The 19,981-nt window shown below is 44.3% G+C and overlaps 1 protein-coding gene across 2 annotated transcripts in view; it reads left to right on the top strand.

The window, feature by feature from the left end:
• Nucleotides 1–256: 256 nt before the first annotated feature.
• The window catches only part of pcdh10b (protocadherin 10b), a 39,658-nt gene continuing 19,933 nt past the window's right edge, over nt 257–19,981 (top strand). For both annotated transcript variants that reach the window (XM_060927227.1, XM_060927229.1), the window contains exons 1-3: nt 257–3,518; nt 5,451–5,509; nt 7,502–7,608. In XM_060927227.1, the coding sequence (XP_060783210.1) occupies nt 864–3,518; nt 5,451–5,509; nt 7,502–7,608 (2,821 nt within the window). In that variant the 5' untranslated portion in view covers nt 257–863. The remainder of the gene's footprint in view (nt 3,519–5,450; nt 5,510–7,501; nt 7,609–19,981) is intronic.

Here is a 19,981-nt window from a genome sequence, read left to right on the forward strand (position 1 = left end):
TAAAAAGTGATACTTTGGGATTTTCTCTCTGGTTGATCAGAGGAGCTGCGGGTCTGAGGGTCCGGGTGGGCGTGGTTTAGCACTTTCTCGCCGCTTGTGGGCGGGGTTTTGACTAGAGTGGCGTGGTGCGCGTCTAACGGCAGCTCGTGCTCCATTCGCGTCGAGAGCTCTGATTGGCTGTTGCGGGCGGGAGCGGGGACAAAACCCCGAAGAGCCGCGCGCTCGAGCTTCAGTTGCGCCGCGAGCTCCCAGTCAACGGAGAACCGAGCAGTGGCCCAAAGAACCGGACTGACATCATCATCATCATCTTCATCATCAGCAGCTATAAAAGCCTGGATTTCTTTCTTTCACTCTGTGGATTATGATGTTTTTTGGTTCTGATCCGAACCCGGTTCTGATGTTTGAACTGTTTGCCATCAGAGGAATGCGCGCTCGTGCAAGATCTCAACATCCCCGTCGAGTGTGAAGCCAAAGCTCAGAGTCATTTATCTCTTCAGTGTTTTTATTAATTTCCTTCTTGTTGTTGTTTGTGATGTCAGACATTTACACTGGAACAACGGACAACATGAATTCCAGGCTCTGAAGGGGGGAAAACAACAACAACAACAACAACAATAATAATAATAATACTAATAATAATACTAATAATACATAAATAAACAGGGACATCAGTCCGGTTTGTTCCGTGATGAGGACTGCTGCTGCTGTGTTGCGCGCGGCTCTGCGGGGGTAATTTTTATCCTCCCCACCCCCAGCGGCCCCCCCAGCTTCCCCCTCCCCCCTCCCACACAGACACAAGTTCAACATATTTTAATTTTCTACATTTATTTTTGTATTTATCCCTGAGGATAGATTAAGTGGACATGGAGATGCTCGTGCTTTGGCTCGCGCTGTGTCTGGCACACAGAGTCGCCTCACAGATTCGTTACTCGGTACCGGAGGAGACGGAGCGTGGCACGTTCGTGGGCAACATCGCTGAGGACTTGGGGCTGGACCTGACCAAACTGGCCTCCCGCCGCTTCCAGACAGCACCGGGGTCACGCGGGAGCCCGTACTTGGATGTGAACGTGGAGAACGGCGCGCTGTTGGTGCGAGAGCGCATCGACCGGGAGCGCGTGTGTAAGCAGAGCGCGTCCTGTGTGCTGCACCTGGAGGTGTTCCTGGAGGATCCGCTTGAGCTCTTCCGAGTGGAGGTCGAGGTGACGGACGTGAACGACAACGCACCCAGCTTCCCGGAGAGCGACGTCACGGTGGAGATCAGCGAGAGCGCCACGCCCGGGACGCGTTTCCCACTGGAAGCAGCCTTCGACCCGGATGTGGGCAGCAACGGACTGAGGACGTACGAGATCACAGCAAACGGTCACTTCGCGCTGGACGTGCAGACGCAAACGGACGGAAACAAGTTCGCAGAGCTGGTGCTTGAAAAGCCTCTGGACAGAGAGCAGCAGGCGGTGCACCGTTACGTGCTCACGGCGGTGGACGGCGGGCAACCAGCGCGCACGGGCACAGCGCTCTTGGTGGTGCGCGTTCTCGACTCGAATGACAACGTGCCAACGTTTGACCGGGCCGTATACTCAGCCAGCCTGGCCGAGAACGCGCCCTCGGGCACGCTGGTGATCCAGCTGAACGCCACTGACTCGGACGAGGGTTCGAACGGAGAGGTGGTTTACTCATTCGGCAGTCACGTGTCGAGCCGCGCGCGCGAGCTGTTTGACGTGGACGCGCGCACGGGCCGCATCGAAGTGCGCGGAGAGGTCGACTTTGAGGAAAGCAGCCTCTATCAGCTCTACGTGCAGGCCAAGGACATGGGGCCAAACGCCGTGCCCGCGCACTGCAAGGTGCTCGTGAAAGTCACGGATGTCAACGATAACGCGCCGGAGATCGCCTTCAGCACCGTGACGGAGTCCGTGAGCGAGAGCGCGGCACCGGGCACCGTGATCGCGCTGCTCAGCGTCACCGACAAGGACTCTGGAGATAACGGGCGAACGCGCGTAGAAATCCTCGGCGACGTGCCATTCAGGCTCAAATCAGAGTTTGGGAACTACTACACGGTGGTCACGGACGGCCCGCTGGACCGCGAGGTCGCCGAGACGTACACGGTGACGGTAACGGCGCGTGATGGGGGCGCGCCTCCGCTGTCCTCGAGCAAGTCCGTAGAGGTGCGCATCTCGGACGAGAACGACAACGCGCCCACCTTCTCGCAGCCCGTTTACGACGTGCACGTGACAGAGAACAACGTGCCCGGGGCTTACATTTACGCCGTGAGCGCACGGGATCCAGACGCAGGCGACAATTCCAAGGTGACCTATTCGGTCTTGGACCGTGATATCCAGGGCATGTCCGTGCTCACGTATGTGTCCGTGAACCCAGAAAACGGTTACCTGTACGCGCTGCGCTCATTCGACTACGAGCAGCTCAAGGAGTTCAGCTTCACGGTGGAGGCGCGGGACGCAGGGAGCCCCGAGTTGCACTCAAACGCCACCGTGCACGTGGTCGTAGTGGATCAAAATGACAACGCGCCGACTGTGATCGCGCCTCTGGGCAAAAACGGGACAGCCAGAGAGCCTTTACCGCGCTCAGCTGAACCTGGCTACTTGGTCACGCGTATAGTGGCCACGGACGCAGATGACGGAGAAAACGCGCGTCTTTCGTATAGCATCCAGCGCGGGAACGAGGACGGGTTGTTCCGCATGGACTGGCGCACGGGGGAGTTGCGCACGGCTCGCAGGGTGTCTGCGGCCAAACGGGACGCGCAGCAGCACCAACAGAGACGCCTTTACGAGCTGCTCGTGGAGGTGCGCGATCATGGCCAGCCGCCGCTCTCGTGCAGCGCTGTAGTCCAGGTCGCGCTGGTGGACGGGCTTCCAGCGGCGGCCTCAGCGGAGGGACGCGGAGGAGGAGGAGGAGGGGGAGGAGGAGAGCGTGAGCGCGGCGGCGCGGCCCGGGCCAAGGACGCGAGCCTTGACCTCACCCTCATCCTGATCGTCGCGCTCGGCTCGGTGTCGTTCGTCTTCCTGCTTGCCATGATCGCCCTGGCCGTGCGCTGCCGCAAGGACAAGAAGCTGAACGTGTACGCGGGCTGCAACGCGTCCTGCTGTCTGTGCTGCGGGAGACAGGCTCGGTCATCCCGCGGTGTCAGCAGCGTCAACGGCAGCAGCAAGAAGAAACAGAAAAAGCAGAAGAAACTCAGCAAGTCGGACATCATGCTGGTGCAGAGCGCCAACTCGGCAGACGTGAGCGCGCACGCCGGAGTCGGCTGTGGGGTCGGGAGCGCGCAGGTGCCCGTTGAAGAGTCCGGGAGCTTCGGGTCGCTGCGACGCGGACAAAATTACTGCTACCAGGTTTGCCTCACTCCCGAGTCCGCCAACACCGACCTGCTCTTCCTGAAGGCATGCGGAGCGGGAGCGAGCCGCGCGCCCACGGACACTGAGCACAGCCCACGAGGGGGGATCCACACCACATACACGGAGCAGCAGCAACCCGACATAATCTCCAACGGGAGCCTTCTGTCCAGCGAGGTAATCATCATCACACCACAATAAACACCTCATAGTTAATAATCTCATCTCATCTCATCTCATTATCTCTAGCCGCTTTATCCTGTTCTACAGGGTCGCAGGCGAGCTGGAGCCTATCCCAGCTGACTACGGGCGAAAGGCGGGGTACACCCTGGACAAGTCGCCAGGTCATCACAGGGCTGACACATAGACACAGACAACCATTCACACTCACATTCACACCTACGCTCAATTTAGAGTCACCAGTTAACCTAACCTGCATGTCTTTGGACTGTGGGGGAAACCGGAGCACCCGGAGGAAACCCACGCGGACACGGGGAGAACATGCAAACTCCACACAGAAAGGCCCTCGCCGGCCACGGGACTCGAACCCGGACCTTCTTACTGTGAGGCGACAGCGCTAACCACTACATCACCGTGCTGCCCCTAGTTAATAATCATTAAAAAACATAATAATAATAACCCAAAAACATCTGCAGTGATCAGGATCATTCTGGAGGCTAAATAAAGCTGCACAGCAGATGATCTGAGCTCAAATGAAGACTTAACACCATACAAGTTAAATTGAAGTGTTAATGTAGCACTGTAAACACTAATGCAACTCTGTCAGAGGGACATGAACACTTTATGCTGAATTTATTCCAGTTCTCTTATTTATTTATTTATTTATTTTAGTTGAGTGAAAGTTAGTCAAAGAGTTGAGTCAGTGAGTCAAGATAATCGAATCCTGAAAATACTTTCACTCTAACGCTAAATGTGGTATTTATTTATATTGCATATGTTTTCACTAAAGTTATGTCGTTCGGTCATGCATAAAGCTTATTATTTTCAAGTCCACAGGATTACAGGACTGTATGTAGAAAAAAGAAGAAGAAATATTTCAGAAAGGAACTTCAGATGCACCTTTTGCATAGAACGAGATTTTTACAGAAGAGCAAGAATCAGCCATTTTGTTTGTTCTGTGAGTTCCCGATTAGCTAAATTCACGCAGTAATATCAGCAGTCGTATTTCTGACCTGATCTTATGCCCTGATGTTTGTTTGTTTGTTTACTTACTTACAAATTGTCAGAATGTGCCCAAATGGTGGACTCGAATCGGAAAATTTGCAGCATGTTTATTTATTTTTTTCTTCCTATTCCATTCATTTTCTCCGTATTGTATAAAACACAGTATAAAAGCCATGTGCATGAGAAATGAGGGTCAGGATGGTTTCCTGTGAGGTCTGATATGCCATGCGTGTATTTCCTTTTCTGTAAAACACTTTGGAGAACATTATAAAGTTATGCTTTATGTCTTTTGTTTTGATTCTTATCTTGTCAAGGTCTGAATCAATCCACTTCATGAACTGCTCAATGGTCTTGTATACGAGTTTAATGAAAGGAAAGAAAAGAAAAAAAGATGGGGGGGGGAAAGCTTTTACATGGACCAACACAAATTGCAAATACGGTGATTTGTGTAGAAACAACACAGATAACACAGAAAAGCCATTCGTTCTGCTATGAAGCTGTTTTCAGTGGATGTCAGGGTGTAAGGACTTCTTTACACACTTAATAACATCTCTCACACACACACACTCTCCCTCTCTCTCACACTCTCTCTCTCACACACACAGAGCTGTATTACGGATGCCAGTCACGGTGCTGCGGAGATTCACAGGAACAAAGATGTGTCTATAAGGGAGCTGCGCTGAATACGTGCAAGACAAATTCCTGGTGCTCAGAGGAGCCGGGAATAAAATCGATGCGTGATATAATCATTACAGTTCTCATTACTGGTCATTATTGTGATTCTAGTGTTGAATTTCCTGATACAGTGTTGAATAAACAAACAATCTCCGAATCTCCTGAACATTCATACGACAAAAAATGTCCTCAATGCATCATTCTCACCTTTTTTTTTTTTTTACAGAACTTTTCTCTTTTCTTTTCCAGACAAAGCACCAGCGTGCCGAGCTCAGTTACCTGGTGGACAGACCGAGGCGTGTGAACAGGTAAGGATCACCTTCACACCTGAACCACATCACCAAAATGGTGTCTGTTCACCCATCAGTCCTTTTTTTTTTACATTCTAGTTTTAGATCTAATTATTTTTCTACCAAATGGAAATATCCGTTTCCTTTAAGCGCCACTGAATCCAGAGTGTTTCCTGGGAATACTGGGTGGGACATGGGAATACATTTCTATCATCCTTCACACACGCTCACACGTAGGATCAGTTTAGCATCGATAACTGGGCATCACTAGGCATGATTTGAGGAAGCAGAAGGAAACCTGAGAACCGGGAAGAAACCCAGACAGGAACGGGAAGAACACTCGGAATTCTGCACATCTCAGGATCGAACCAAGGATCATGGAGCTGTGATGCGAAAACATTCCGTGCTGTAATGCTGTACCATGTGTTGTTAATAGTTTTAGTAAAAAGGAGCGATTGGGGGTCGATATTTCTTTGTCCGAATGAAATTGTTCACAAAATTGACAAAAAAATTCTGACCGTGAAAAGAGCAATCTTCAAAAACAAAACGTAGAAATGATCCACGGTTGAAAATACGAAGGAAAGGAAATATGATTGCGATCAGTCCACTTGAGGTTTGGTGAAATTGCAGCGTGTCTGATCAGAAAATCAAAACTATTTCCGTTTATGTCTCATGTACTTTTTTTTTTCTTTTGCTTGAATGTAATGAAAAAGTTAAACTTGTATACAGGGTAAACACTTCCTTTTCTTCTCTTTTCCTGTCTTTGTTTCTTTTCTTTTCTGTATGTATTTCATTTCTATATCTGACCAATCATCATTTAACCCTCGATACCACAATAGAAATCTCAAACACTGCAGCATTTCACTGAGAACAACAAAGAAATCTTTTTTTTTTTCATCCTGGAAACAAAGACTGAAAGACTTATAGCTAGAAAACTAAAGACAAATCATTATTACAAGTTTGTTTTCTTTGAAAGAGCATGAATTGTACTTTAATATGATATCAAACATGTAATAGTAACAGAGCTTTACATACACATTAAACCTCATTTCCATCGCCACGCCTTGTCTGGACTTCCGTTTTGAACAAGATGTAGTTATTACATTTGATATCTTCTTAATGAGCTGAAGCTGAAGCAGTATTTATTATTTAGAGATGTTTTGTAAATAATTTAATCTTGAATAATTTAATCAAACGCTACGAAACCACATTGATAAGAAGAAATTGGCGAAGTTTACGATTTTGGAGAGAAAATAAATCAAGCTAATTTCCCTCTTTCTCTCTCACTCACTCACACACACCTCAAACGCACACACTCGCATACATCGACTAAACGTGGCATGAATTTCCATTTTTTATGATGCACATAATTTTATTTATCTCAATCTGATCAGTACCGAGTTTCCCAAAAGCATCGAAGCACAAAGATCATTGTTAAATAGTCGAGCGAGCAGCACAATGAACACTCTCTCTCCTAGTTAAGCTGCTCTTAGCGTTAAGAGGCTTTCAGGAAACCCGCCCCAGTTTAGTGAGCGATCATGCCAGTGATAGCTAGCTAGGACCTGCTAGAGTGTTAGCTCGACGTAACAAACAAGAATAATACTCTTAAGCTTTTTAAATTTTGACATTTCTTATCTCAACGTGATAATCACTGTCAAACAGCCAACTGTGGTGGGTTTCCCAAAAGCCTCTTAACGCTAAGAGCATCTTAACTAGGAGAGAGAGCGTTCATTGTGCTGCTCGCTCGACCATTTAATGATGATCTTTGTGCTACGATGCTTTTGTGAAACCCACCCGTCTTGTCTTGATCTAACAAACAAAAACTTCAGAAATGCCAATGCTAACACGCTCAATGCTACTACCCCTGTCCTAAGTATTATGTTCCCGTCGAACTCAAACTAAAATCACTTCTTTTGGTTCGACTAATTTCCATTTCAAAAAGTTTTCAGATGATAAAATTCCATGCTCCAAGAGTCACCCAGCAGCACTGCTTCTTCCCTCTTCTTCCAGTTCAGCCTTCCAGGAGGCGGACATCGTGAGCTCCAAAGACAGTGGACACGGAGACAGTGAGCAGGGAGACAGCGATCATGATGCCACGCATCGCGGGCACTCTTCCGGTGAGTCCTCACGGGTTTCTCTCACTTTCAAGCTGCTTTCGTTCCCGGCACGGTGCCGTGTTGTTATAGCGATGGTGTTAACATTTGTCAGGCTGCTGTAGTACTTCATAATCATCTGTATTGTTAAAGGTGCTATTTTTATGCTGTGGCTCATTATCACAGTCAGAAACAGAATGCTGCAGTGTGTGAGACAGGACACTGTGTGTGTGTGTGTGTGTGTGTGTGTGTGTGTGTGTGTGTGTGTGTGTGTGTGAGATGCAAAGAGCCATTTTCTCTACTCCCTGCTAGACAGGGCATTAAATAACTGCTTGTGCACTATCTTTAATTCAGGGTTGGATTGTGTTGGTGGAAGTTGGTTGAATGAGGGAAGTATTTGTTGAAGAGGTGTGTGTCCAGTAAATACATACAGTGTGTGGTGTTTCAAAGTACGATATGAACATTGGGGGGTATCTTGAAGTGTTTAGGTGTGTATTTTGAGTGATATTGTTTGCTTTTGGGTGGTTTTCAGGAGTAGAAAGTGTTTGTTTTGGGTGGAATGTGAATTTGGGGGATATTCTGATGTGTTCTTGGGTGTGGCTGTTGGGTGGCATTTGGATGTAGGGTTTATTTTATTGCTTTCAGGTGGAATTTGGATTGGGGGGTATTTTGATACAGGGAGTCTTTTGGGTGGGGCTTGAATATAAATGTGGGGTTGGGGTGGGAGTTTGGGTGATATTCAGATGTAGGTTGTTTTTGTTTGTTTTTTTTGTGGGATTTTTTGATTGTAGGTGGTGTTTGCTTTGGGGTGGCATTTGGCTGTCAGAGGTGTTTGAGGTTTATTTGGTTGTAGGAGGTGTTTTTTTGCAGTGGTATTTGGTTATAGGAGGGTTTTGTTTGCAGTGGTATTTGGTGATAGGAGGTGTTTGGTTGCAGTGGTATTTGGTGATAGGAGGTGTTTGGTTGCAGTGGTATTTGATTATAGGAGGATTTTGTTTGCAGTGGTATTTGGTTATAGGAGGTGTTTTTTGGGTGGTATTTGGTTGTAGGAGGTGTTTGTTTTGGGGTTGCATATGATTATAGGAGGTGTGTGTTTTGGGTGGTATTTGGTTGGAGGAGGTGTGTTTTGGGTGGTGTTTAGTCATAGAGGATGTTTGTTTTTTGGCCAGTTTTTAAATTTGGAGAGTAATTTGGTGTTGTTTTGGGGTGGGGGGGTCTTTTGGATGGTATTTGGTTGTAGGAGGTGTGTGTTTTGGTGATATTTGGTTGTAAGAAATGTGTTTTGGGTGGTATTTGGTTGGAGGAAGTGTTTGTTTTGGGTGGTATTTTGTTGTAAGAGATGTGTTTTGGGTGGTGTTTGGTTGGAGGAGGTGTGTTTTGGGTGGTGTTTGGTCATAGAGGATGTTTGTTTTTTGGCCAGTTTTTAAATTTAGAGAGTAATTTGGTGTTGTTTTGGAGTGGGGAGGTCTTTTGGATGGTATTTTGGTGGAGGAAGTGTTTGTTTTGGATGGTTTTTTGTTGTAAGAGGTGTGTTTTGGGTGGTATTTGGTTGGAGGAGGTGTGTTTTGGGTGGTGTTTGGTCATAGAGGATGTTTGTTTTTTGGCCAGTTTTTAAATTTGGAGAGTAATTTGGTGTTGCTTTGGGGTGGGGTGGGGTGGGGGGGGGGCGTTTGGATGGTATTTTGGTGAAGGAAGTGTTTGTTTTGGGTGGTATTTGGTTGTAAGAGGTGTGTTTTGGGTGGTATTTGGTTGGAGGAGGTGTTTGGGGTGGTATTTGGTTGTAAGAGGTGTGTTTTGGGTGGTATTTGGTTGGAGGAGGTGTTTGGGGTGGTATTTGGTTAGAAGAGGTGTGCTTTGGGTGGTGTTTAGTCATAGGGGATGTTTGTTTTTTGGCCAGTTTTTAAATTTGGAGAGTAATTTGGTGTTGTTTTGGGGCAGGGGGTTTCTTTTGGATGGTATTTTGGTGTAGGGGTGTTTGTTTTAAGTGGTATTTGGTTGTGTGTTTGTTTTTTCACATTTAGATTTAAGTGGACATTTTGAGGTGTAGCCCTGTGATGACCTGGCGACTTGTCCAGGGTGTACCCCGCCTTTCGCCCGTAGTCAGCTGGGATAGGCTCCAGCTTGCCTGCGACCCTGTAGAACAGGATAAAGCGGCTACAGATAATGACATGAGATGAGATTTTGAGGTGTTGTTTGACAGTAAAGTATGTTTAATTTGGGTGGTATTTGGATGTAGAGGGTGTTTGTTGGGTTTTATTTGGATATATTCTCAAAATAAAGATGTCTTTTCCCTTTAAGGGAACCATTAAAAGCTCTATGAACACTTGAACCCTATTATAGATTGTTGTTGTTGTTGTTGTTGTTATTATTATTATTATTATTATTATTATTTTAGAACAAGCTGATATGGAGGGCACATGTACAAAGTTAGAACCCTTGACTATTCTCAGAACCCTTGAGATTATTGTTTCTTGATGACTACGCTATAAGGTGGTGTTTGCTGTGATTGGGCGGTGTGTATGTCGGGAAATGTGTGTAGATTTATTCAAGTGTTTGTTGAGGATGTAGCAGTTGTTGTTTGTCGGTCTTCGAATATGTTGTGTTTCAATGTACTGTACAGAGAAGTATGTATTGGAGGTATTTGTATGTGAGGTGTTGGAATATTCAGGTGTAAAATGTTGGATTATTTGGATTTTGGAGGTGTTTGTTGATGGATGCTTGGAGGTGTTAGATACAGAAAGCTGGACATATGGGTATTTGAATATGACGAATCAGGAAGAATGGCGAAAATGGATGTACGTGGGTATTTGTTGTTGGAGTATTTGTGTGTAGAAAGTGTTTGGCTGTGTGGTGGAAAAAGATGCGCTGGTGTTATAGGGATGTAGAGAGTGTTTAAGATCTAGAAAGCTGTATATTGGGGTATTTGTATTTGAGGTGTTTGAAAGTACAGTGGAAATGGATGGATGTGGGTGTTGAAGGTATTTGAATACGGGATGTTTGTTTCTGGGTTTTTGGAGTATTTGTGTAGAAGGTGTTTGGATTTATGGTATAAATGATCGTATTTGGGTATTATTGGACTGTAGGGGGTGTTTAGATGTCGAAACCTGTATAATCGTGAATTTGAATATGAAGTGTTTGGACACAGTGGATTCTGGAAAATTTCTATATGGTGTGTTTGTTGTGGTATTTGAGTGAAGAAAGTTTTTGGATGTTTGAAGTACTGTAGTTGGATGCATGTTAGTTCTAGGTGGTTGTTGTAGGGAGTGTTTGAGAGACATGAGTATTGATTGGGATGTACTAGTGAGGTGTTTAGTCCACTATAGTTGGTAGAACAGCTTTATTGCGCCTTGTCTTCAGTGGAAGTCTACTGATCCAATGAACACTGCTTTTCCAGAAGATGTTCCTTCAGGTTGTGGTGGAGAACGCTAACATGTCGGACCAAAATTAGCACATAAAGATGCAGAACACACGTGGGTATTTGTGCTACACCCTGATTGGATTGGAATCAGAGCAGCGTTTTTGTTCACAGATAGTCCTGAAAATTTGGGATATTTAGAGCTCGTTGACATTCCAAGCGAATGCAGATGCTATCTATCGTCTCCTTGCGCTCGTGGGAAACTTTGTTCTACAACAATAGCCTCTAATCCTGCGGGGTGTAATCCTGTTGTTTGTAAATACTTCTCAATAATGAAGTTCTGCTGTAGCGTGACCTTCACCCATTCACTGGCCACTCGAGAGACGCGAGGGAATTTAGATCAGGCACGGCGGTCTGCCATGCACTCTGTGGGAACACGACCAAATAGGCTGTGCTGCAAACAAACGAGCAATTCATTGACTACTCACTCCCCTCGTCCCCTCCTCCACGAAGCCCACGTTCTGCTGTCCTGCTCTTTTCACGCTGAATCCCAAATGACTGCTTGCTCCCTACGCATACGCACTATATAGGCTGTGATATAACAGCCTTTAAAATGTCCAGTAAGGAGGGCTTGAGATCTAGATTTACAGCCTTGGGTGTGAATTAATAGGAGTTTTGCACCCTACATAGGTAGTGCACTATATGTCTGGTATACAATATCACAAGTAGTGCACTAGATTTATAGCTCTCTGTATAACTGTCTTTTTATGTATGTGCACTACAAAGGGTTTAGTGTACAAGCGATATAATGGCACTTTCATCATATATAGTGAGTGCACTCGTCCACTTGTCCACTCGTCCACTATATAAGATTTGTAATAACTGTTTTCACACTGTGTAGTGCACTTTGTCTTTTAACCCAGCATTTTGGATTCCTCTCCCGACATCCGTATCGTTTGCGACAGAAATTAAGCAGTAATAATAAATCTTTTTCCGCACTATTGAGTGCACTAAATATCCTTTTGAGACCTGGCTCTTTTTTCCAATAAAGGTCTGCCACATGGGGCGTAAAATAATAACATTTTTTATCCTATTTAAGGCGCTATTTCCGATGTAAGTGCGTGATATATGTGAAATAATATCTTTTACACTCTTGAAGTGGACTGTGTCTCAAATGTGCAATGAGCAAATGTGCGAGTGTACCGTAGCGGGCTTTTCACCCTATGTAGTGCGCATCAAAGTGCCGTTTTGGGAGGCATCTCTTGATTCTTTCTGTACAATGTGAATATGTTTGAATTTCAGCTCGACCTGAGCTACCCAGGGTGAAATTATAAGGACTTAAACACTTCGTGTCATGGCGTCACAGGAAAATAATCAACGACGGGATGATGTGATGAAACGAGGTTACGGTCAACGAAGTGACGTTGATTGTTTTCTGAGAACATTGCATCCTTGATGTGTTGTTGTGTTTTAGTTCTGTTATGTTACATCAGATTGTCAAAGATTACATTTTCTTTAAAGGAGATACGCAGAGCCTTTATTTTTAAATACATTTCTGGGTGGATAGTATCTCCATCCTTGACTCTTGTATGCTGCATGAATGGGAATTAAAAAAATATATATTTTTCAGATTTAAAACCGACCGCAAAGTTGGCATTCGAGCTGCCCTGCTGAGCCAGCCAGCCCTGAGCGCGTGATGTCACTGCGGTAACCGGTTTTACAGCCGAGGCCTTTTACAGCTATAGACCAAAGTCATAGAAATAAAAATTTATGGTGAAAGTAAGAAATGCCGTTACCGACTTGCTCAACTAAGACTGATTTGACTTCATTGATTGTGGGTTGACTCTCATTAAAACAGGATGGGTGTTATAACTTATGCAACATGCATGGACATGCATGCATTTTCACTGATAAAACGTAAAAGGCTCATTAAATAATCAGATGAACTGAGATGAAGCAAATTAAATCATCTTATACCGCTAACTTAAACACACAATACAAGTTGTAGGTAAACAACGCGTTTTTTTGTTTGTTTTTTTTTCATCCAAATGAGAGTCGGAGCTTACCCGTCTGCGTTCTCGCTTCTTGAAGGCCGATTGTTTTTGAAACAATCTGATGTTCAGTTCTTTGTTCATTCACTTCTTCCACGTAAGGGCGAGATGGCAGCAATATCCAGTTTAGAAATCAGACGGCTGCTCCACTCATTCACTTTTCTTCATACCGTGCGTTCCGCCATTACTGCCGGGCTCAGGCAGTTACTAAAACCCAGGACGGAACGGGACATCACGGGTTTTAGCAACAGCTGCGGGGAGGTCACTGCCCGAGCGATATGTCCCGTCCCGTTCCGTCCCAGGTTTTAGCAACAACCCTCGGCTCACTCCGGGAGAACTGGTGCAACTGAACTCACTTTCCTTTTAAAAGGATAAATAAATAAAATAAATACTTTCCTTTTCGGGCGTCATGGTGGTGTAGTGGTTAGCGCTGTCGCCTCACAGCAAGAAGGTCCGGGTTCGAGCCCCGGGGCCGGCGAGGGCCTTTCTGTGCGGAGTTTGCATGTTCTCCCCGTGTCTGCGTGGGTTTCCTCCGGGTGCTCCGGTTTCCCCTACAGTCCAAAGACATGCAGGTTAGGTTAACTGGTGACTCTAAATTGAGCGTAGGTGTGAATGTGAGTGTGAATGGTTGTCTGTGTCTATGTGTCAGCCCTGTGATGACCTGGTGACTTGTCCAGGGTGAACCCCGCCTTTCGCCCGTAGTCAGCTGGGATAGGCTCCAGCTCGCCTGCGACCCTGTAGAACAGGATAAAGCGGCTACAGATAATGAGATGAGATGAGACTTTCCTTTTCTTGTAGTTTTCTTTTTCTTTAATTGCTGATACTGTACTCCCTTTCAATCCAGGCTTATAGCCAACGCTTCTCTACAGGTCAGAGGTCTCATACGAGTCTTCAGTAAAATGTGCAGAGGAGAGACCACTTCATAGGCGCCCAATGTGCCCATGAACTTCTCGCAAAACGCGTCCAAATCTTTGCAGTTTGAACATTCTTGGGCCATGAATGCAACATAAATCCACCTTCTGTCATGTTGCTGCACCGGCCAAAAACACATCTATGTGACATAGCGATAAATTAGCTCAAAATGGAGGATCGGAGTTGCAGTCAGCTCTGTGTTTTAGGATAGCGGAAATGGCGATGAGACCGATCGACTTCCTGTTGTGACATTATGGACGTCAAGGTCATTCACTCAGACCGCTACCTATATAAATCACTTTAATCGTAAAAATTACGATATTAGATTTATTGTTAACGCTTAAAACTATTCCTGTGCCATTCTTGAGGTCTCAAGGCATTTATAAGCGAAAGTGAGGCCATGGTTCTGCGTATATGCTTTAAATTTCATTTTTAAAGAAAGACACGTTGCACTTTTTATGCATTAATAGTTACACTGAACAAGAGTTGTTCATGAAATGGTTGTTTAGTCATCAGCTTTATGTTCTTTCTTTTTCTTTCGTGTGAAGATAATGAGACAAAAAAAATGTCAGGTTCCCAAGAAACAGCAAAAAAAAAAACAATAAAATTGCAAATGAAATTCATTGCAAAAGTTACAGCTCTATTTCTGAGGGTTATGCTTTTTTTGGCTGTCTCTCTCTCTCTCTCTCTCTCTGTGTTGGTCCTGTGATGGATCAGCAGCCCTTCCAGGATGTGCCCCGCCTCTAATCCAGTGTCAGTTGGGATTGGATCCAGCTTTCCCATGACCTGCAATGGATAAGTGGGATAGAAAATGAATGAATGAATGAACACAGGTTATGCGCTGACACTGGAGACTCCTTCTCTAGATGCTCCATAAATAAACGTTTCCTTCAAGAAAACTTCACCATATCAATGATTGTTATCCGTTGAAGCCTGGTTTCTGATTTGAAGTTGCTGTTATGGAAAATAAATCAACGCCACACCTTCTGACCAATCAGATTGTCGAGTCTGACAGCGCCGTGGTGTCTAAAGGTGATGGGCAACCAGGTGAGACACAGGGCAACTAATTAGGGCAACAGACAATCGGCAATAACCAATCAGAGAAGAGCAAATTTGTCGCCAGAGAGACAGACACCGCAAAGATAGACACTGAAATGTTTGACACTTTCATTTAATTCTCATCTCAGCAAAAAAGACAAAAGGACATGGATCAGGAGATGCTGAGGAGCAAAAGGGCGTGGCAGAGCTCCTGAAAGGCTTTCTTTCTTTCTTTCTTTCTTTGATCCCGAAGTTTGTACTGGTTTGCCCTCGGGTTCCGCAAGTAGTCGTGCTCTGTATGTGAGTTAGATCAGATGATGAGTTAGACAATCTCGATTATAACTCACAAAAAAATAAAAAATAAAAAAATCATGAACTACACATCACTTTTAACTTGACGCAAGAGAGCTGGCGTTATCCTGACATAGCTAGTGATATCTTTCGGCTAACTATGTTAGCAAAAACCACCGCTAGTTCTCTAAATCCCATTCAATCTCTATGGAGCGGTGATTAGCTAACGGCAGTTTACACTTAGCTTAAAAAATAAATAAATAAAATTCCGTGTCTGTTGGTTCAGCATTTGCTGAGGTAAATTCACCACTTTGGGTTCACACAGAGCAACTTACCGACATAAAAAGATCTAAGTCGTCTCTCTTTCTTCTTCTTTGCTCCACTGACAGAGATGCCGCCATCTTTGCTGAAAATTTCAGAAGCTCTCACTGAGGTGTTCATGTGATTCGCTGCTAACACTCTGACTGGATGATCTTAAGAATAAAAAGTTGACCAAAACGATCAACATCGTTCAGATAGAAATGATGTCGCTCAATCTCAATGGGGAAAGTGTCGAAGCGCAATTGCCCAGCCACACTGCCCAAAAAGTCGCCCCGTGTATCATCAGCCTAAGTGGATGCCATATTTATAACGAAAGCAATTTGCGATTCAGATCTGAACCTGTTTGAAATAATGGTGTTCTATCAGTGGAGTGTGTATGGAAATGACGTAATATAATTACATACATGTCAACCGATACGGAATGTCTGTATTTTATACGGATTTGATTCAATAAACGTAGTATACGAGTGTATAAATAAAGTTATACGGATTCTTTAAAAAACTTCAATATTTATTTCGAGCTATAATCAATTCCCACGATGATAAAAGAGCGCATAACATTTACAAATGTACTGTACACCACAGACAACCAGTAAAGAGTCTTATAAAATCGCGCGTTATCTTGTGGTAGCGAGACTTCGTTCCACTTTTGATCATGCGCACACCGCATTGCGAGAATCCCGCCAACCGTGAAGTCATAGGCATATAAACATAGACGCCACCTTCTGCGTAGAATCATACGTCATCCTCGCCGCCATATTGGATGTGCCAAAGTGGAGATTCTTCAACCGTCTCTGGTATAGCGTCTAGACAGTAGCCGAGAATAAAGATGCCTCATTCATGTGCTGCGTTTAACTGTACCAACAGGTTTACCGTCCAAACGAGATCACATGGGATTACCTTTCACAGGTGAGACTGGAAAAATACTTTTCATTGTATTTGGTCATTATAACGTAATTTTACGAACAGATTTTCCTGACTTTGTGGCTAATATGAAGTCTCACGCATAATAGCCGCTCGGTGAACCCTGTCTCCAAACAACGAAGTATTTCCTTCGTAACTACGCTGATAACACTTTGTGTTTTTTTCAAACATTGGAGCTTTGTATTCATTCTGAAGGTTTATTGTTATTAATATTGAATAAAAAGTAACTGGGATATATCATTGTTAATTATCATTCAAATTTTAGGTAAATTATTTTAATTTGCATCTTATACGGATTTTATAAGGGAAATACGGATTTTGGAGGTTGGTTATACAGGGTTGATTGACCAAAGGTTGACATGTATGTAATTATTTCTGTGCCTGATTTGAGCCGTTTGGGATTGGGCTGAGTTCTGCCTCGCTCTCAGCAGTGTTTATTGTGTTATCACAGCGAGCTCAGAAGGCAGTTTTGCTGTTGGGCGACAGTCACACAGTAAGCACTGCAAAGTGAGTGTAATCTCATGTAGACTCGTTACAGCATCGCTGTGTGCAAATAAACACAACCAAACCGGCGTGTTTGATTACCATCAGTTCGTCTGTCAGTCAGTGTTTGCCTTCTAGTCATGATCCTAGTGCGCCATAGACCACCACTGACTCCATTTACCACTGACTCCTGGAATTATTTTTTTTCTCTATCTTCTTTTTATACCCCCCCAAGTGGGGGTATACCGTTTTTTTACCTTTGTCCATTCGTCCGTATCTCCGTCCATCCAAAACACCCTTTTTCTCAGCAACCACAAATCATAGCCACTTGCTACTTGGTGCCAAACTTCAGCTTGGTGTTCTGTACCGTGCATACGGTTTTCATGTCTGTTGCACATCAACTTCCTGTTTACTGACTGAATGTATTGACAAAACATATAGCATGGATTTACAACATTTTCATCACATTTTTCTCAGCAACTACAAATCACAACTGCTTGATATTTGGTACCGAGCTTCAGCTTGGGGTTCTGTACCATTTTCATGTCTGTTCCATATCAACTTCCTGTTTACCGACTGAATGTATTTATGAAACATACACTACCGTTCAAAAGTTTGGGGTCACCCAGCCAATTTTGTGTTTTCCATGAAAAGTCACACTTTTATGATTGTAAAATGAATAGAAAATATAGTCAAGACATTTTTCTGGCCATTTTGAGCATTTAATCGACCCCACAAATGTGATGCTCCAGAAACTCAATCTGCTCAAAGGAAGGTCAGTTTTATAGCTTCTCTAAAGAGCTCAACTGTTTTCAGCTGTGCTAACATGATTGTACAAGGGTTTTCTAATCATCCATTAGCCTTCTGAGGCAATGAGCAAACACATTGTACCATTAGAACACTGGAGTGAGAGTTGCTGGAAATGGGCCTCTATACACCTATGGAGATATTGCACCAAAAACCAGACATTTGCAGCTAGAATAGTCATTTACCACATTAGCAATGTATAGAGTGGATTTCTGATTAGTTTAAAGTCATCTTCATTGAAAAGAACAGTGCTTTTCTTTCAAAAATAAGGACATTTCAAAGTGACCCCAAACTTTTGAACGGTAGTGTATAGCGTGGATTTACAACATTTTTGTAGCACTTTTCTCAGCAACTACAAATCATAACTGCTTGATATTTGGTATCAAGCTTCAGCTTGGGGTTCTACACCGTGTTTACCATTTTCAGGTCTGTCGCATATCAACTTCCTGTTTACCAACTGAATGTATTTAAAAGGAATATAGGGTGGATTTTGATGCTATTTCAAGAAGCAAAATGCGATTTCAAAATGACCATTCACAGTACCAGGATGCTACGGTATTTGAAATCCCTGGAGAGAGACACTGCTCTTTACTTACTTGCTTGTTTCAGAGTTCATTATTTGTTGAAGTCAACATTTATAATAAGTGTCCTATTCCTTCGATGGCTTGCGTTCTGATATAAGTGAGAGCGGGTGGGATACGTAAGCGAGCAGTAGCTCACGGTTGATTTTGTTCTTTCCTGGAAACCCTAACCACTTAGATTTAGAGATATATGATTGAGACGTAAAGATCCATCTGGACACTGCATCGTATTTACATTTTAATCTCTTGCATAACATAATGCGTCTTCTTCCTCATTTGCATGCTCTCTCTCTCTCTTTTCTCTCTCTCTCTCTAATTAATTGCTTTGCTGTAATGTTATCTTGTTTAATTAAGATAATTGAAAGCACACTGGCTTGTCAGGGAATCTTTAAGCATGCCAGCTTTGTTCATTTTAATGAGAGCTCACAAGATGTACCGTACTATTTTAAAAAAATAATAATAATAATACTACATTTTGAGACCCAAATTTGTACGATGCTGTTTATACAGGCTCTTTAATGTGTGCTATTTATGTAAAAAATGCTTCAGGGATCCATCCATCTATTATCTGTAGCCGCTTTATCCTGTTCTACAGGGTCGCAGGCGAGCTGGAGCCTATCCCAGCTGACTACGGGTGAAAGGCGGGGTACACCCTGGACAAGTCGCCAGGTCATCACAGGGCTGACACATAGACACAGACAACCATTCACACTCACATTCACACCTACGCTCAATTTAGAGTCACCAGTTAACCTAACCTGCATGTCTTTGGACTGTGGGGGAAACCGGAGCACCCGGAGGAAACCCACGCGGACACGGGGAGAACATGCAAACTCCGCACAGAAAGGCCCTCGCCGGCCACGGGGCTCGAACCCGGACCTTCTTGCTGTGAGGCGACAGCGCTAACCACTACACCACCGTGCCGCCCACCTCAGGGATTTATTTTATTTTTCTTTTTTATTCATGCAAATAGCGCATTGCAGAATTATTTTATGTTTTTTTTTAATTATTATTAATGTGCAGGAGATGCATCAGTGATTTATTCTCTCTCTCTCTCTCTCTCTCTCTCTCTCTCTCTCTCCATCTGACATTTCCTTCATGGCCCAAATCCCTCATTTGGATTGCGCTTCACGACAGCACCTAGAAACAGCTCAGTGATCAGTAATTTCTTTCTAGACCTGCGCATACCAATTAGCAAATGAAGGTTATTATCCCACCCGGGCCACGCACAGCGTCCGAGCCGGAGAGCGCAGCGGAGCAAACCGGGCACGATGGAGACTCTAAAATGGGTCATTTCTTCATCAGTGTGCATATCAGGCTCTCTTTCTGCCTCCCAACCATCCACACACACACACACACAACATACGAATCCCCTGTTTATGTTTTATGGCATGGTTTCAGAAACAAAGCCGTGTAAAACAGTTCCCTTGCTGTCGCACAATTCAGTTTGTATCCAAAACTCTCTCGTAAACCGACACTGTAATTACTTTCCCAGGTTTCTCGAAGGACAAAAGAAAAAAAAAATAACGTATAATAAGACAGCTGAATATCACATCAAGCATTTAATTTTGTGAAAATGTCAGGGAAATTTCAAGATGTCTCACTGTTGATTACAGCAGCATGGAAGATTTTCG

Source organism: Neoarius graeffei, chromosome 8 (assembly GCF_027579695.1).
Source record: "Neoarius graeffei isolate fNeoGra1 chromosome 8, fNeoGra1.pri, whole genome shotgun sequence".
NCBI lineage: Eukaryota > Metazoa > Chordata > Actinopteri > Siluriformes > Ariidae > Neoarius > Neoarius graeffei.